The sequence below is a fragment of the Corapipo altera genome, unplaced genomic scaffold (assembly GCF_003945725.1).
Source record: "Corapipo altera isolate COAL_440 unplaced genomic scaffold, ASM394572v1 45, whole genome shotgun sequence".
Taxonomy (NCBI): Eukaryota; Metazoa; Chordata; class Aves; order Passeriformes; family Pipridae; genus Corapipo; species Corapipo altera.
In genome coordinates this window covers 18,917,119-18,932,860 of record NW_020884877.1, presented here as the reverse complement: position 1 = coordinate 18,932,860, position 15,742 = coordinate 18,917,119, and the positions used below count along the sequence as shown (strand labels likewise).

Genomic DNA, 15,742 nt, shown 5'->3' with positions numbered 1-15,742 from the left:
GGGGACTGGGGAGCACGGGGTCAGCCATCCGGCCCTGTGACCTCCCTTCTGGGGCTGCCCCCTCATTATTGTAGGTCTCCTGGGACGACTTGGTCCCTGGGGGAAGCCAGTGGGGATGGCGAGGCTCCCGGCACGGGAAGAAGCAAGACCGGGATTTACACCTTGGGGCTGGGAGAGGATGGGCTCAGAGCCACTGTGGGACCTGCTGGGCTCCAACAGCAGAGAGAGAAGGCGGGAGGTCCTGCCATTCATGCCCTGTCCTGCCCTTCTCTGGGAACCCCCACTGACCCCCCAGAGCAGGGAAACAAGCTGGGTGCCCTGGGCTGGAGCCACCATGCAGACTGCAGGCTCTGGGGATCCTGCACTGGCAGGGGGCTGCCCAGGGGGGACTGGGGGCTAGGTCCTGCCCACATCCCCACCCTGAAAGGACAGTCCTCTCTGTCCAGCTTGGGTGGGCTGGAGTAGCCAGGTGGCTGCAAGCAGCATCCATGGGTGGGGGAAAGGTTGGACTCCTGCTGACCCCTCCTTGCTGTGTGCCCTCTCAGGTGGCGCTGCTGGATACTGCTTCCTGCCCTGAGGAGGAAGGTGGGTAGCAGGTAGAGCCTAGGTGTGTAGGAGGGGGGAACTGCCTTACTCTGTGATGAGTGCATCAGTCCTCTGCCCATACCCCTCATCAACCCCACTCCTCGGCTGAAGTGCACCCCAGGCTGAAGAACTGCAGTGCTGTTGCGTTGCCCCTGTGGAGTAGGGAACAGGGAGACTCTTCTGGGAGCATCTCCTGCTCCCCCCAGGCAGGAAGTTGCTGAGACCCAGCATCTCAGCTCACTGGCTGGGGCTGGGATGGCTTTTCTTGCAGAGTTCCCGGAGGCCCTATGCCCCAGGGAGGAGGAAGAGGAGGAGGAAGAATACAGGCAAAGGAGATCTGTCACCTTCACACTGGGAAATGAGATACTGGGGCTGGGCCCAGAAAGTGAGTTTCAGAGCCCTGACGCCGAGGTCTACATGCACTTCTTAAGGAGCCACTGCTGCTATGATGCCATCCCCACCAGCTGCAAGCTTGTCGTCTTCGACATCTCCCTGGAGGTGGCAAAGCGGGGGATCAGTGGGGATGGGCAGTGGAGGAGCAGGCTCGGGACCCCCTGATCCCTTTCCACTCTGTCAGCAGATCAAGAAAGCCTTTGTGGCACTGGTGGCCAATGGGGTGCGCGCTGCCCCACTCTGGGATAGCAAGACACAGAGCTTTGTGGGTGAGTGCCAGCAGTGCTGCCTGGCCCCCTCCCTGGCCTGGCAGTTAGGGTGCAGGCAGTGCTGCCAGCCCCACGTGTCTCCACAGGGATGCTCACCATCACCGACTTCATCAACATCCTACACCGTTACTACCGTTCACCCCTGGTGAGTGTGGTGGGGAGGGCATGGGGGATTGGGGCATGCATGGGCCAGGGAGGGGCTGTCCCCACCTCTCTTGGTCTCCTCTTTATCACTAGAGTGTGACCAGGGGATGATTCTGGGCCAGGGCAGCATCTGCTTCTTGCCCCTCTGCCTGGCACTGAAAATGTAATTCCTGTTTTTAGGGTGATGGGGTGGGAGGCCTGGGGAAGGGGGCAGTGTCTCACAGTGCCCTCAGTCCCCCATGGAGTCTCCATGAACAGAGCATTTCCCTGCCCTCAGGTTCAAATCTACGAAGTGGAGGAGCACAAGATTGAGACGTGGAGAGGTAAAAAACGTGGGTGATAGGGGTGGCTGGGCTGGAGATGTTGCGCAGGGCATGGAGGTGAGCTCTGGGGTTGTGGAGCTGCATGAGAGGGCTGGAGGACCCCCTCTTCCACCTCTCTCCCTTGGCAGAGGTGTACCTGCAGGGCTCCTTCAAGCCATTGGTCTACATCTCCCCAAGCAATAGGTGAGAGCCTGTCCACTGGGGGTGAGTACACCCCTTAGGGTGGGGGTGTGTGTGCCTGTGTTGCAGCCCTATCCCACCACGATGTCCCCATCACCCACAGCCTCTTCGATGCTGTCTACTCCCTGATCAAGCATAAAATCCACCGCCTGCCTGTCATCGAGCCTGTCTCGGGCAATGTCCTGCACATCCTGACGCACAAGCGCATCCTCAAGTTTCTCCACATCTTTGTGAGTGCCGGGGCTGTGTGCACACACATGGCAGGTGTCTAGGGGCACAAACAAAGGTGTCAAAATGTGTGTAGGTGCCAGCCAAGCCCTGCCCTGACCCATTGCAGGGTTCTACCATTCCCAAGCCACGCTTCCTGAAAAAAACAGTGCAGGAGCTGCGCATTGGCACCTTTCGTGACCTGGCTGTCGTGCCTGAGACTGCCCCGATCCACACTGCCTTGGATATCTTCGTGGATCGCCGTGTCTCTGCCTTGCCCGTCATCAATGATGCCGGTACCTGGGGAGGAGGAAAGTGACCCCCTCATTTCCCTCTGCCAGCAGCTCCATCCCTATCCCCATCCAAAAGCCGTCTCCTGGCCCTTGGGCTGCCCCTTGGGGTATGCAAGGAACATGGCAAATGATCCCCAAGGCCCCCTCCCCAGCTACTGCACTGTTTCTCTTTGCAGGGCAAGTGGTTGGCTTGTACTCCCGGTTTGATGTCATTGTGAGTACCCTGTGTGTTTGCAAACCTGGACAAAAATGTGACCCCTTGCATGCACTGGTAGGGGGTGTTCACATTTATCTGTGCCTGTGTAAACCCACCCCAAATGCAGTGTCCTGCACACGCCAGTGCACATCCGCTCTGTGCATCCCCAGCACTCAGTGTCCCCTCTGCATTGGCACAATGGGGTGTGAGGACACATTGGGGTCACACCTCCCACAGCACCTGGCAGCTCAGAAGACCTACAACAACCTGGACATCAGTGTGCGAGAGGCACTGCGGCAGCGCAGTATCTGCCTGGAGGGGGTCATCACCTGCTACCCCCATGAGCACATGGAGGACATCATTGACCGCTTTGCCAAGGAGCAGGTGAGTGGCTGGGGTGCCTTGTGCCGGCACCAGCCACACCTGCCATCTGCCCAGCCTGCCCGTGATGCTCTGCCTGCACCCACAGGTCCATCGCCTGGTTCTGGTAGATGAGAACCGGTACCCGCGGGGCATTGTCTCCCTCTCTGACGTCCTCCAGGCCCTTGTGCTCACTCCTGCAGGTATCGATGCTCTTAACTCTTAGCCCACGGCGCTCCATCTTTCTCCACTTGCACTCTCCATTTCTCTCCACTTCAGGTAGGCGCTGTCCCCTGTCACTGTGGGCCTGTTCCCTCCCTGACTTGGGGTCATCTGCACCTGGCCACCTCCCTGCTCAGACCACCTGCCTCCACCCCAGCCAGACCGGCCCTGGGGGATGAAGGAGGCTGGGGCTGGGGTCTGGAAGTGCTGGGTGCACAGGTGGGGACAGCAGGACCCAGATGCTGCTTGTCCTGGGGTACACAAGAATCACAGGGGATCCCTGGTGTCCGTGAGGAAGGATGAGGACATTTGCCATGAAGACAGCCCCCCTAAACCCCCATTCAAGCAGTGTGTGGAAGGCAGGTTTTACAGGTCTCTGGGCTTTGGGCTGGATGAGGGTTTTGGGGTGTGATGCACCCCAAGATAAAAATCTATTTTTAATCTCGCCTCAAATCCTGCGATCTGAGCACCTCCAGTGCCATTCCTGGGGGACACAGAAGGGACAGATCTCCACTTGCACCCTCATGACGTGCTGCTATTGGCTAGCTGTGTGCGCACCACAGCTGACCCATGGGCCCTGGCTGGCTGAGGCCCCCAACCCCTCCACCTGCAGCAGCCCCAAAACTGCCTGCTCCAGGGACAGGGTTCACTCTCAGGTGGCACTGGGACCATGCTGCCCAACTGCCTGCAGCTGGCTCTGCTCACCCACTGCCTGGCAAGTCCTCACTGGTGATAGGCGGGCACTGTGCTTGCACCCACTGTGGCAGCTCTTTAGGGCTGAAATGGGGAGGGGAGAGCTGGCCCTGAGTCCCAGCTGCTTTCCAAAGGTAATGATGCTTTTTTTGGGGTAGTGGTGGAGAATGGGCTTGGGACAGGCCTGTGTCCACCAGTTCCCCCAGCAGTGCCCAGCTGCTCTGGACAGGGACTGGGAGCGGTGTGTGTTAGTCACACACACAACCCTCCTCCCTCATTTCCCAATCAAGGTACTTTCACTTACCCCATCCCTGGTGACCACAGGGATGGCTGGATCAGGAGCTGCAGGGGGCCCTCTCCAGGCCAGCTGCCCTCCCTCCTGTCCCAGAGATTGCATTCAAGCCAGGAATGGAGGCGAGACCCCAGTGTCCACCAGGATGGGTTGGGAGGGCAATGCCACAGGGTGCCCAGTCCAGCACTGTTTTGGGGTTATGGCCTCGCATGCTCTCTTGCCCTGCAGGCATCCATCGGTCCTCACTCTGAAGACACCAGGAAGTGCCACTGTCTTGTCTGACTTGGGGGTCTCTTGCATGGCCTGTGAGAAGGAGGTTTTGGCCTGAAGGCTCTCCGCAGGGAGGATCTGCCTGTTCACCCCAGTCCTGGGGCTCGTCTTGAGTCCAGGGCCAGATCCTGCCAGCCTTGGGGAGGCAGAAAGTGTGGAAAAGGGGGCCCAAGGGTGCCTCCTGCCAGTGAGCACACAGTGATGCTTGATGGGCACTGTGCTGGAGGAGCCATTACATGCCTGTGGCTGGGCACAGAGACCCACACAGCCCCAGAAGACCTGGTTACCCCACTCCCATCCTGCTGCTGGATTTGAGCATTTCCACTGTTGCTCCCTCCTGGTGGACACAGTCCCACCATCTGTACCCAGTGCCTGGTAGCACAGGCTGAGCTGCACACACAGGCTTGCTTATTGTAGGGTCACATGGGGCTTGAGCTCCCTGGCAGAGGCACAGCCTGTGCCAGAGCTGGCACCAGGATGGGCACTTGCATGGTGACCCTGTGCACGTTTTGGGGTGGGCAGGGGATATTTATTTATTTATTGTTCTGTTCAGCCTCGTTGTAACAAAGAGTCTTATCTAAGAACTGCCTCTTGCCTTTCTAGGATAAAGCTGGGCATAGCTCCTCTGGAGAGAGCAGGACTTGGAAGGGGGTACTGGCTGCTTGGCAGGGCTGGGGAACCCAGCCTGGAATGCCGGCAAGGGTGGTATGGGCACAGGGGGGTAGAGCCAAGGTGACAGGGAAACAGAACATGCAGCCTTGATTACAGTGGTAGTATGAGGGCCCTTCAGGGGGCACAGCAGCCTTGGTGTCAGCAAGGTTTTTGCCTGCTGCTTCCCTCAGTCCAAGAAGTAGGAAGGTGAGAGTGGTTCACTGTTAGGGTGTCCCATGCCCCAGGACCCTGGGTAAGAGGCAATGCACCCCTCGCCTGTGGCCGCTATCAGGTCTGAGCCCCTGTGATTGCCCTGGATATCAGCCCCATGTCCCCATTTGGGGATGGGGGGTGCTGAGCTGATCTTTCTCTGCCTGCTTTGCCTGGAGCAAGCCCTGCCATTCCTGTGACCCCATATCAGCATCTCAGTGAACAGGAGCTGATAGTGGAAGGTCCTGGGTGCTAAACACCCCTCCTGTGTTGGCTGGCTCTGCCAGGGGACATGACACCAGTGGTGGGTGGTGACAGGCCTCTTCCCATCGCTGGGGATGAGCTGTGTTATTGCTTCACTTTCCCAGCTCCGCCCCTTGGGAGAGGCGCAAACCCCAAACCCGGCACACACTCAACCCTCCCCTGGGAGGCATGGGTCAAACTGAGGAACAGAGAAGCTTCTGAGGCCAAGGTCAGCTGTTCAGAAAAGACCCAGGTGTCCTGGCTCCAGGCACAGATCCACGCGCAGCTACACAAGGACAGGATGAAGGAGACACCGAACGGCTGCAAAACCCCTCCCTGCTTCCCCCTGCCCTGACAGAGCTCCCAGGTCCCCAGTGTAGCCCAGCTGGGCATGGGACGGGGGGGACACAACCCCCTGAAGTGTGTGAAAGGCACAGCAGTTCCCCAAGCCTCCCGCTGATTTGGGATAGGGGGCTACTAGTGCCCCAGGGGCAATTTGAGGGCAATCTCTTATCCTCCTCCTCTTCCCCACAGTGGGGCTAGGAGCCCCTGACCCAAGCAGGGCAGAGGATGGTTTTGCCTTCCTGCCTGCCCCTCCCTGTGGGGCAGTGGGGGTTCTCCATTTGGCACCCAGGGTCAGGGGTGGACGCGCAGTCAGGGGGCTTCTGGACGAGCAATGAACTCCAGGTTGATGGGCTTGTCAGCCACGAGGACAATGCGGGACACAGATGTCACCTCCACACCACGGGGGTCTGGCCGTACCTCGAATGCCTGGATGATCTGTGGGAAGAAGGGGGGTGGCAGTGCCTTGGGGACTCCCTGGAGCCCCCAGCCCAGCTCATGGCAAGATACCCAGAGTGGGGGTCCTTACTCACCCTGGCGAGGGCCAGGTGCATCTCCAGCTCGGCAATGCGGCGTCCGACGCAGGCGCGAACCCCGTAGCCAAAGGGGATGGAGCTGAAGGGGTGGTGGGGGGAGCCATATCCCCGGAGCCAGCGCTGGGGCAGGAACCGCTCAGGCTCAGGGAAGTAGGTCTCATCGTGGGACATCGCATAGTGTGCCAGGACAAAGAGGGTCTGCAGGGCAGTAAGCGGGGGTTAATGACCCGACCCAGCCCCACTGAGGGTAGTGGAGGTCCCCATGCCACAACCCCCACTCACATTCTTGGGGAAGAGGTAGTCTCCGATGACAATGTCCTTCTCATAGAAGACCCTGGCGTTGGTGGGCACCACGGGGTAGACCCTGGGATATGGGAAGAGTTAATGGTGGAGCAGGATCCATCTGGAGACCCCAGAGGGAGAGAGCTGCAAGCAGGACAAAGGGGAGCATCCCCTACTTCTCAGCAGCTCCCTAGGGAGGAGGTGGATATATGTGGTCCTGAGGGACTGAAATCTAGCCTCCCATACTGCCTCATTGGTGCATTTTCCCCTGGAGAAGGGGCTGATGACCAGGACCTTGGGGCAGGGGCAAGGTTGGGCTTTACCTCAGTGTCTCCTTGATAATGGCCCGAAGCATTGGCAACTTGGGGATATCCTCAGCAGCAGGAAACCGGTTGGTAGGCACAACAGCTTTCAGCTCCTGGTACAAGGTCTCCTGGATGCCTGGGTCCCGGGAGAGGTGGTACAAGGCCCAGGACAACGTGTTGGAGGTCTGGGGGAATGGAGAATCAAGGGGAGTGAGAGAACTGGGGCTGGTACCTGAGCAGCCTTGTACCAAGCACAGGTCCAGTATGGCACCAGAGAACCCCTGCTCTGGTGTGCAGGAAAGTCAGGGGTGAGGGGCAGCAGGCACAGAGGAAAGTGGGATGGGGAGCATGTCAGGGAGCAGAGCAGAGGACAGTGTCTGTCCTGACCGATCCCTGAGAGTTTGCCCCTGGGGAGCATCAGCCTCCTAGCCACCAAGCCAGAGCTTGCAGGGGCTGGGCTGAGCATGGCCCTATGGGTTCCCCTGGGCATGGGAGCTCAGCAGGGATCTCCTGGCAGCAGCTCTCACCGTGTCCACACCAGCCAGCAGCAGCTCAGCCACGCTGCCATAGACCTCATCCAGGCTGAGTCTGCCGCTGGCCAGCAGGTAGCTCAGGTAGCCGGACACCTCCTTGCCGCGCTCTACCTGCCCCTCCAGCTCCTTCATCTTTCGGTCAATCAGGGTCTTGCCTGCAGGAACAGAGAGTGGGACCCAGTGCTGACAGAGTGAGGACTGCCAAAAGGACATGGGGCCAGGGACTGCTCCACTTTTGAGTGTCCTCAGGGAGTCCAATCCCACCACGCTGGGTCTCCATCATCACTGCTCACCGAAGGCGAAGATGGTGTCCCAGCTGTTCAAGTAGCGGTCCCAGAAAGGCAGCACCTTGCGGCTCCATCGGGGCAGGACGGTGGCGAAGATGGAGTTCTTGAACATGAGGTTGATGGAGTCAATGAAGCGCTGGGTCTCGGCAGGGACCTGCTGCTTCAGGCACCCAATGCGGGTCTCGAAGAGGATATAGGAGATCCCTGTAGGGGACAGACAGCATCCAGACCTCCGGGGGGATGGGAAGAATGGGGTAGGGCAGGGGTGAGGGGGAAGAACCCCCTACCTTCGAGGGCAAAGCGGTAGAGCAGGTTAGCCACGTCCCCCACCAGCACCCCTGAGGGGCTGCGGCTCCGCTCCTCCCGCAGCCGCACCATCAGGTCTGACACCACCTCCCCGATGGCATCCGCGTACAGCACTGCCTCCGAGGGCTTCAGCAGCCGCTTGTTGAGGACCTGGCGCAGGCGGTACCAGCGCTCCCCTTCCCTGGATGGGGGCAAGGCTCAGCACTGGGCACACGGATGGGCAGGGGGCAGTGGCTGGCAGCAGTATCCCAACACTCCCAACTCCAGCCTGGAACCACCCCAGGGGTCTTTCCACCCACCATGGCCGTGGCCATGCCCTTCTCCTTGGTGGGGACATGCAGCTTGCAGGAGAGGGAGCAACGCAAGCTGCCACCTAGGCACCTTAGGAAGGGACAGAAGATGTGTGCTGTTCCACAGAGGACAGCCAGGACCCGACTCACTCAGTGAAGGGTCCGTAGGGCAGGCTCCGGGTGTCCCGGTGCTCCTTCCACAGGGCCATGTCACTCCGCATGGGGTACTTGCCCTCCTGCCGTAGCAGCTGCTCCAGCACTACTGGGCTCCCAATGTTGATGTTCCTATAATGCCCGAAGGTCGACTTCCAGATAGGGCCATAAAGACGTCGGGACATCACCTGCAATGCACAAACCATGGCAGGGTGAATGGGACAGGGGCTGGGGCAGACCCTCCCTGCTCCAATGCTGCTCTGCACGTGCCTAGCACCCTCTGCACCCATCCCATGGACCCCCCAGCATCAGCTGAGCCCAAGCACCTGCTCCTGACTCTCCAAGCTGGCACCATCCTTGAAGTGCTCTGCAGATGGCCTGGGCTGGTGTCTCCAGGCTCATTACCTCTGCCAGCACTAAGCACACCAGGCACAGACTCCCAGCACAGACTGGCATGTCCCTCACCCATCCCAGAGATGCACAGGGAGCCTGGTGGGTCTTTTGGGGAAGGAAGACCAAGAGAGGACAGCAGGGACAAGGAAAACTGCCAAGCACAGGTCTGGGCTGAGATGCAGGACCATTGCAGCAGCCGTCAGCAGGTCCATGTTCTGCACTTCCAGCATGTCCCCAGCTCTGATTAACCTGGGGACAATGGTCCCTGAGTGGGTCCTTGAACTCACCACCCAAAAGGGTGGTTAATGATCAGCGGTAGGAAGGCAGAGCCAGGCCAGGGCATGACTGGGCTGCTCCCAGAGCAGGCTGTCACCTCTAGGGCATGGCCCTGGGGCCACAGGCTCACAAATCAGTTGGGAGACATCCACAGCATCAGCCCTGCTCTGGGCTCTGTTGGCTGCAGCTCCCCTCTCCTCTGCTGCACCCAAGGGTTCCGTGCCTGCCTCCCTGACAGGGAGCACCATGCCCCCCTCCTTGGGGGCAGCTGGGCACCCCTTTGCAAGTGGATCTGCACAGGGTCATGTCCCAGGGCTGCTCACCATCCCAGGCAGGCACTGCTAGAGCCTCTGGAGAGCATGGCCAAGCATGAGGAGCTGAGGGGGGTCTAGCAGGGAAGCCCTGATCCCCGTTCTCCGTGGCTGCGGGGATGCACGTGGTACAATCTCCCTTGGTGACTGACTGCATCGCAGCCTGCGCCTGGATTCAGCTGGATTCGTCACCACAGGGAGACGTTCCTCGTGCATGGTGGCAGGAGGAGGGGGAGGGACAGCCGCCCCGGTACAGCAGGCAGCTAGTGGGCATGGGGCAGCTGTGGCCTGGGTTGAAGCCTGCCCATCAGCATCTACTGGCAGCCAGGACTTGACACAGTGCAGGCCTTGGAGAGCAGGGATGAAAGAATCCAGAGCTGCTGGGATCTGGAGAAAGGCACCTCCAGAGCATGTGGGCATCTTTCTGCAAAGCCAGGCTGTACTCAGAGTCCCAAGGGCAGGGAGGAGAGCATGAGGGAGCTCGCATGACTATTTGAGATCCCACTGCCCTGTGACAACCCCTTCTCCAACCAGCAGTGTCTGGTGCACTGAGGTGCCAGGGAGGCCTGATCCCACACGCTTCTCTGGCCGGTCAGAGCTCCAGAGTGCTGGAAGATGCTGCCTGGCTTGCAGCCAGCCAAGCCCATTGCTTGCTTCATCGGAAGAATGAGGAAGTGTTGACAGAAGAAAACAAACACCCCTGTCTATCCCTCCCCTACATGCCTGGGTATCATCTGCCCAAAAACCTCCCTGGTCACATGCCCCCCAAACTGCTGCCCCTCCAGCTTGTCACAGCTGGGAGCCTGGGAATGCCAGGACCCCGTGAGATGTCCCCGAATCGCTGCCCTTTAGACTGTCTGGCTGTCTCGGGTATGCTGGGGCAGCCCTGGGCTGGCTGGACCCTCCCGGGGTCACTGGGTTCTGCTGCCCCTCTCCACACTGCCACAGCACCACCTCACGACGCCAGGGTGCTCCCCACCTCCCAGCCCCTCCGCTTCCCTGTTCTGCCGCCCCCGCTCAACTCCCTGCCATCACTTGTTGGCGGCTCTCCCCCTCCCTGGAGCCCATCTCCCCTTGCCCCCAGCCCGCACCCAATCCCTCCCTTGCAAAGCCTCTCCAGGGTACAGCATCCGCCCTGCAGCCCACCCGGAACCCCCTTCATCCCACACACCTCTCCCAGCCCCCCATCCACGCCCCCGTGTACGGTCCCCAGGCCCCCACGCACCCCGACCCCCGCACTCCCGCAGTCCCTGGGCCGGACTGTCCCGGCGCACCTGCAGCCGGTGGGTGTGCAGCAAGTAGCCCCGCAGGAAGAGCCAGACGAAAGTCCGGAGCAGCCCCGGCCCCGGTAGATCCTCCGGTCCCTTCAGCCGCGCCGGCCCCGCCGCCGCCGCCGCCGCCGAGCCCCCGGTCCTGCGCGGCGGTCCCGGGCTGCTGCAGGGCGGCGGGCGGGGGCGCAGGAGCAGCGGCAGCAGCAGCCGCCGGGCCCCGCCGCTCGGGCCCGCCATGCTCCGTCGGCAGCGCACGGGACGGAGCGGGGCGGGGAGGCACCGGGGGTGGTGGGGGGCGGCACCGAGGGCGGTGCGGGGGGCGGTGCGGGGGCGGCAACCGGACACCGGCACCGGGCACCGCGCACGGGGGATTGAGCATCCCGCACCGGGCACGGCGTGCTGGGTACCTCGCTCTGCGAATCGAGAATCGCGCACCCGGTGCGCTGCGCAACGGGTACCGGCTGCGGTGCCGCCTGCTGCGCACTGGGTACGGGGTACCGGCTGTTGCTCCGCGGGCACTGGGCACCGGGCAGTGCATACTGCGCACCTTGTGCCGCCTGCTGCACTCCTGCTACCGGGCCATGGATACCGGCTGCAGTGTTCTGGATGCTCGTTTCAGCACACCGGGTACCATATCCCATGCACCAAATACTGGACGCTGGACACTGCTCAGCATCATCACACGCGCCGTGCACCGCCTGCTAGGTACTCGGAACTGCCATCAATGGTACTCAATGCGTGGTCCCACGCATTATGCATGATGGCACCATGCGCAAGGCAGCTGGCAGCCAGTCCCTGATACATAGCACAGCAGATACAGCACCCTCCGTGCAACGCAGCATGTGGCATCAGCACTGGTACCAGCTCCAGATGCTCCACACTGGGTATAGCACATGGGCACTGCTCACCAGGCACTGGCACCGGGCACTGCACCAGGCATGGCACAACGTGTGCCAGTACCAGCACTGCACTCTGGCACTGAGTACCACATCCCAGACCCTGTGCAGCCTGCATCAGCACCAGGCTCACCACTGGGCCTGCTCTTCGGGGCTGCTTGCCCTTACAGACTGAGCTCTTCTGCCCTGCCTCTGTCCCCTGCCTGTCATCCCCCTGTGCCTGCCTTGTCCCCCAGCAGTGCAGGATGGTACCCTGGGGAGCTGGGTCTAAGATGTCCCAGGGCCTCTCTCAGCGCTTCCTCCAGGTGCTGCCAGCTGAGACTACAGTAGGGAGACCTTAGTATGCCCGTTGTGGCTGCTGGCAACACAACCAGAGGCAGGTTTCGTTTGTCTTCATGCGAGGGAGAGAATGGCACCAGCTCCTGGTGCAGGCCAAGCTGTCTAGTCCATGAGCAAGATCCTGCTGTGGTGGTGTTGGACCATGGATGCAGGACATGTCCACTTTGACCAGCCTGGCACTGGCACCAGGTTCTGGGGCAGTGGGGCAGGGCAGTGGTCTGTCCAGGTGTCCCTCCTGGAGTGTCGGGCACCATGTCTCTGGCTGGGACACCCCAGTGCTGATCATTAACCACCCTTATCGGATGGTGGGTTCAAGGTCCTGGACAGGGAGGTTGTGCCCTCAGATTGGGCTGTTCTCACCCTTGGTCCTGCCTCACCGGGAGGTGGGGGGTGTTCCACGCTGGTTTCCAGGCTGATTCCTTGTGAGCTCTCTGCCAGCTGAGCCGGGACCCAGGCACTCCTGTGCCTGCAGACACCCCTGAGGCACCCCAGGCTGGGACAGCCAAGTGCGAGCACCTGCCGCCACCTCATGGCTGCTCACAGCCAGCTCTCCCGCTTGCCCTGCCCCTGTCAGACCCACAGCCGGGGCAGCAAGAGAACCCCGGACACAGGACTGCTAAGGGGCTTCCCAACCTGGTGCCTGGACACCAGGTTTCCGCTCCCCCCGGCAGAGGACGCTTCGGCTGCTCCTAAACCGCTGTTAACGCGTTTCCCCTTGCTGGAGAGTGGGACCCTACCACCTCTTTCTGTTTAAAACCATCACCTCTTGCAAAAAGAGTAAAAGTCTCTCTCCCTTTTTCTTATAAACTCGTTTATATATTGAAAGCCTGCAATAAGATATTCCTGTGCTTTCTCCAGGTTGAATAACCCCAAATCCCCTGTTTTCATGGGAGAGGTGCTCCAGCTCCCCGATTATTTTTGTGGCCTCCGGGCCTGCTCTAATAGGTTCATGCCTCTCTTACACTGAGGACCTCAGAGCTGGATGCAGCACTCCACTCTTGGGCTCTCACGAGTGTGGAGTGGAGCAGGAGCATCACCTCCCCCGCCCTGCCAGCCATGCTTCTTGTTTTCCAGTCTCAGACACGATCTGCTTTCTTGGCTGCAAGTGCACATTGCCGGTTTATATACTATTTTTGATCCACTAGTATCCCCAGGTCCTTCTCTGCAGGACTGCTCTCCATCCATCCATCCGTCCATCCATCCCTCTCCCACTCAGATAGAATAGGTACTGGGATCACCCCGACCCGGGTGCAGGACCTTGTGGAAGGGCAGGTTGTACCACTGCAGCGGCTCCCCGGGTCGGTCCCCAGCGCCCAGCAGCACGCTCGGGGAAGGGGACACCGTTATCCTGGCTACTTCCCGCTCCCGCCGCTAGGCTGTGCTCCCCTCCCTCGGACGACGGGAGCGGCGTCGGAGACCTGCCTGGGGCTCCGCCGGGGCCGCTGCCAGGGCTGTGGGGGAGGCCGTGCAGAAGGGAGGGCAGGAGGGTCGGGTGAATCACCCCCCTCCCAGAGCCGCTCGGCGGGGACTTCCGAAGGGAAGCGGCTGGGCCATGACACATCCTCCGCCGGAGAATGCCGCGAGGAGCCGGGGGCACCGCCAGCTCCCGGGAGGTCCCCCCGTGCGGGGCCAGCTCAGCTTGGCGGCAAGCAGGGCAAAGGCGGGAGAGCAAATGCTGCCTTTACCCATGGGCATGTGGAGCTGGGGGTGGCAGGTCCCATCTTGTGTGTCACTCTGCCACAGGGTTGCTGCAACTCTACTCATTCCACGGGTGCATCGTCAGGTCCAACCCCATTTCATTGATGGGACCTGTGGATGCAGATACAGGCAACGTGGGCCCCCCGTGCTGCTCTGCCGCTCAATCCATCCACCACACACTGCTCATGGAGGGTCCTGGCTGCTGGTCCTGCTGGGATGAAGGCACAGCTTCTTTACGTGACTTGTGCAGTGTCACCCAGGAGCTGGAAATTTTTCCCAGGGCTTCATCCTCTAACCCTGATTTGCTCTCCCACAGCTGGGGGGGGGGAATTGGGGTGTCCCAGGGGAGGGCATCCCTTGACTCATGCCCAGGAAAGCCCAGGCTGTGAGAAGGCTGAGCCTGGGTCCCGAGGACTGTAAACAACCCAAAGCATTTAACTGGAGATGGCTTGTCATGTCAACTGTGTGTCACCACACTGTCACTGCCTGAGTCATGAGCCATGCTGGGGCTCGTGGGGCTGCACAGGGGGGACATGGGAAGATCAAGAGGGATGTAGACAGATCCCAGGCCTGGAGATGGCTGCTCCCTCCCACACAGAGAGTTCAAGTGGGACCCTCTTGGCCCTCTCCCAAAGGTCCCCTTCCCCTAATTTCCCTCTGTCTGACCCCTTAGATCCAAGCAACAGCTTGGGGACAGCACAAAACTTTTGAAACAAGAGGTAAATCAAACAGTACAATGGTGTGTTCTCCATGACCACCACACAGGGCTCAGCACCTGACAACAAGCTCTGATCTGGTCTCCCCCTTCTTTGTGCCCCATGGGACCCTGGTGGGCCAGGACCTTTCCCTGAGGATGTGAGGCAGGACGCTGGAGCAAACCCGGGGCTGGCATCCCGTTATCGCAGGAGACGGGAGGCAGCCCTGGGCTGCTCTCAAGTGGCCCTGGCTGATTAGTGACTTCAAGTGCCTATGGAGTTATTCTAAGTCAAGTAGGCATGAAGGGAGCCAACCTGGGACCGGCAAAACCAGCCTGGGCTTTCCTGGAGCGTCCCCCATCACCTCTACTCCTCAACAAACTCTCTGAGATGGGGAGGTGTCTCCCCCCTCCAGCTGCTCTCCCTATCCTTTACTCCTCCTGCAAAGGCCGTTTGCTCCAGCCCAAAGCAAACCTGATTTTATCTCCCAACTCCAGTTCCCTTGGCTGTGGGCCATGGTTGATGCCTCCCACGCCAAACTTGCGAAGCCCATTTGGGGACCCGCGCACAGAGCGGGCTGTGTGTGCTGCCACATGACATCATGTTTACGGCCCGCAGGGGCCCAAGGACAACGGCACTGCTCTCAGCCCAAGAGATGTGTGTCCTTCCCGTGGATGGACAGACGGATATGCAGGGAGCTGGAAGGAGTCGGACTGACCACAGTGCCATGTTTTCTTGAAGAGGGGTGGTTGCAGCTTTGCTGCACTGCCAGGCAGTCCCCCTGGCCTCAGTTTCCCTGCTGAGCAGTGGAAAGCAGATCCTGTGCTAGCAGTGAGGATGGACTGCTGCAGCAGCACAAGGTCAGGCCCTCAAGCTGCACAGAGAGAAAGACAAATTTTCTCCCCTTAGGACGTGAATGTTCCCTTCTCTCCCAGGACAGAGCTGGGCTTTTGCTGGTCCTGTGTGAAACTTTGGTTGTTTGGAAAGAGTAACAACATCCAGAACCACACAGGCTCACTAAAGAGTGCTAGGGCCATTCCTTCTCCTGTCCATCCATCCATCCATCCATCCACACTTACATGTAGGTTTCTCACAGCCATCCATCTACTGTGCTGTCAGTACACTCACCCATCCATCCATCCATCGACAAATGGGTGCATCACTCTTCTCACCCATCCCCACACCTACCTGTCCATCCAGACAGCCACCCACCCATTTGTCTGTCTACACTCCCATTCACCCCTCTGTCCATCTGTCTCCTAACTGTCAGTGCCCAAGGGATGCCCAGGGCTCCTTAG

At 60.3% G+C, this 15,742-nt stretch overlaps 2 protein-coding genes across 5 annotated transcripts; one reads left to right on the top strand and one right to left on the bottom strand.

Annotated features, from left to right (window-relative positions):
* Window positions 1-460: 460 nt before the first annotated feature.
* PRKAG3 (protein kinase AMP-activated non-catalytic subunit gamma 3) lies at window positions 461-4,820 on the top strand. Of its 4 annotated transcripts, XR_003526543.1 has the most exons (12): window positions 461-585; window positions 857-1,083; window positions 1,166-1,247; window positions 1,334-1,392; window positions 1,669-1,714; window positions 1,843-1,897; window positions 1,998-2,124; window positions 2,232-2,397; window positions 2,571-2,608; window positions 2,828-2,974; window positions 3,060-3,229; window positions 3,438-3,886. XR_003526543.1 is itself a non-coding variant. In XM_027636510.1 (11 exons), the coding sequence occupies exons 1-11, from the start codon at window positions 489-491 to the stop codon at window positions 3,174-3,176; spliced, it is 1,161 nt and encodes a 386-aa protein (XP_027492311.1). In that variant the 5' UTR covers window positions 466-488; the 3' UTR covers window positions 3,177-3,244. The 4 variants fall into 4 exon arrangements, 1 of the variants encoding a protein (XP_027492311.1); XM_027636510.1 differs by lacking the exon at window positions 3,438-3,886 and having other exon boundaries at window positions 466-585; window positions 3,060-3,244; XR_003526544.1 differs by lacking the exon at window positions 3,438-3,886 and adding an exon at window positions 4,386-4,820 and having other exon boundaries at window positions 499-1,083.
* A 927-nt stretch (window positions 4,821-5,747) lies between these two features.
* On the bottom strand, window positions 5,748-11,053 carry LOC113943990 (sterol 26-hydroxylase, mitochondrial). The gene is made up of 9 exons (XM_027636506.1): window positions 10,820-11,053; window positions 8,563-8,753; window positions 8,104-8,303; window positions 7,823-8,020; window positions 7,524-7,684; window positions 7,015-7,181; window positions 6,692-6,773; window positions 6,407-6,607; window positions 5,748-6,311 (listed from the first exon to the last, which is right to left on the bottom strand). Exons 1-9 carry the CDS (start codon window positions 11,051-11,053, stop codon window positions 6,186-6,188), a joined length of 1,560 nt encoding a protein of 519 aa, XP_027492307.1. The 3' UTR covers window positions 5,748-6,185.
* Between the last annotated feature and the right edge of the window lie 4,689 nt (window positions 11,054-15,742).

Coding starts and splice junctions, on each gene's coding strand:
- PRKAG3 (XM_027636510.1), top strand. CDS start 489: ATGGGTGGGGGAAAGGTTGGACTCCTGCTGACCCCTCCTTGCTGTGTG. Junction 1,248..1,333: donor CAAGACACAGAGCTTTGTGG/GTGAGTGCCAGC, acceptor GTGTCTCCACAG/GGATGCTCACCATCACCGAC. Junction 2,975..3,059: donor ACCGCTTTGCCAAGGAGCAG/GTGAGTGGCTGG, acceptor CTGCACCCACAG/GTCCATCGCCTGGTTCTGGT.
- LOC113943990 (XM_027636506.1), bottom strand. CDS start 11,053: ATGGCGGGCCCGAGCGGCGGGGCCCGGCGGCTGCTGCTGCCGCTGCTC. Junction 7,182..7,523: donor TGCTGGCTGGTGTGGACACG/GTGAGAGCTGCT, acceptor CCATTCCCCCAG/ACCTCCAACACGTTGTCCTG. Junction 6,774..7,014: donor ATTATCAAGGAGACACTGAG/GTAAAGCCCAAC, acceptor CCCATATCCCAG/GGTCTACCCCGTGGTGCCCA.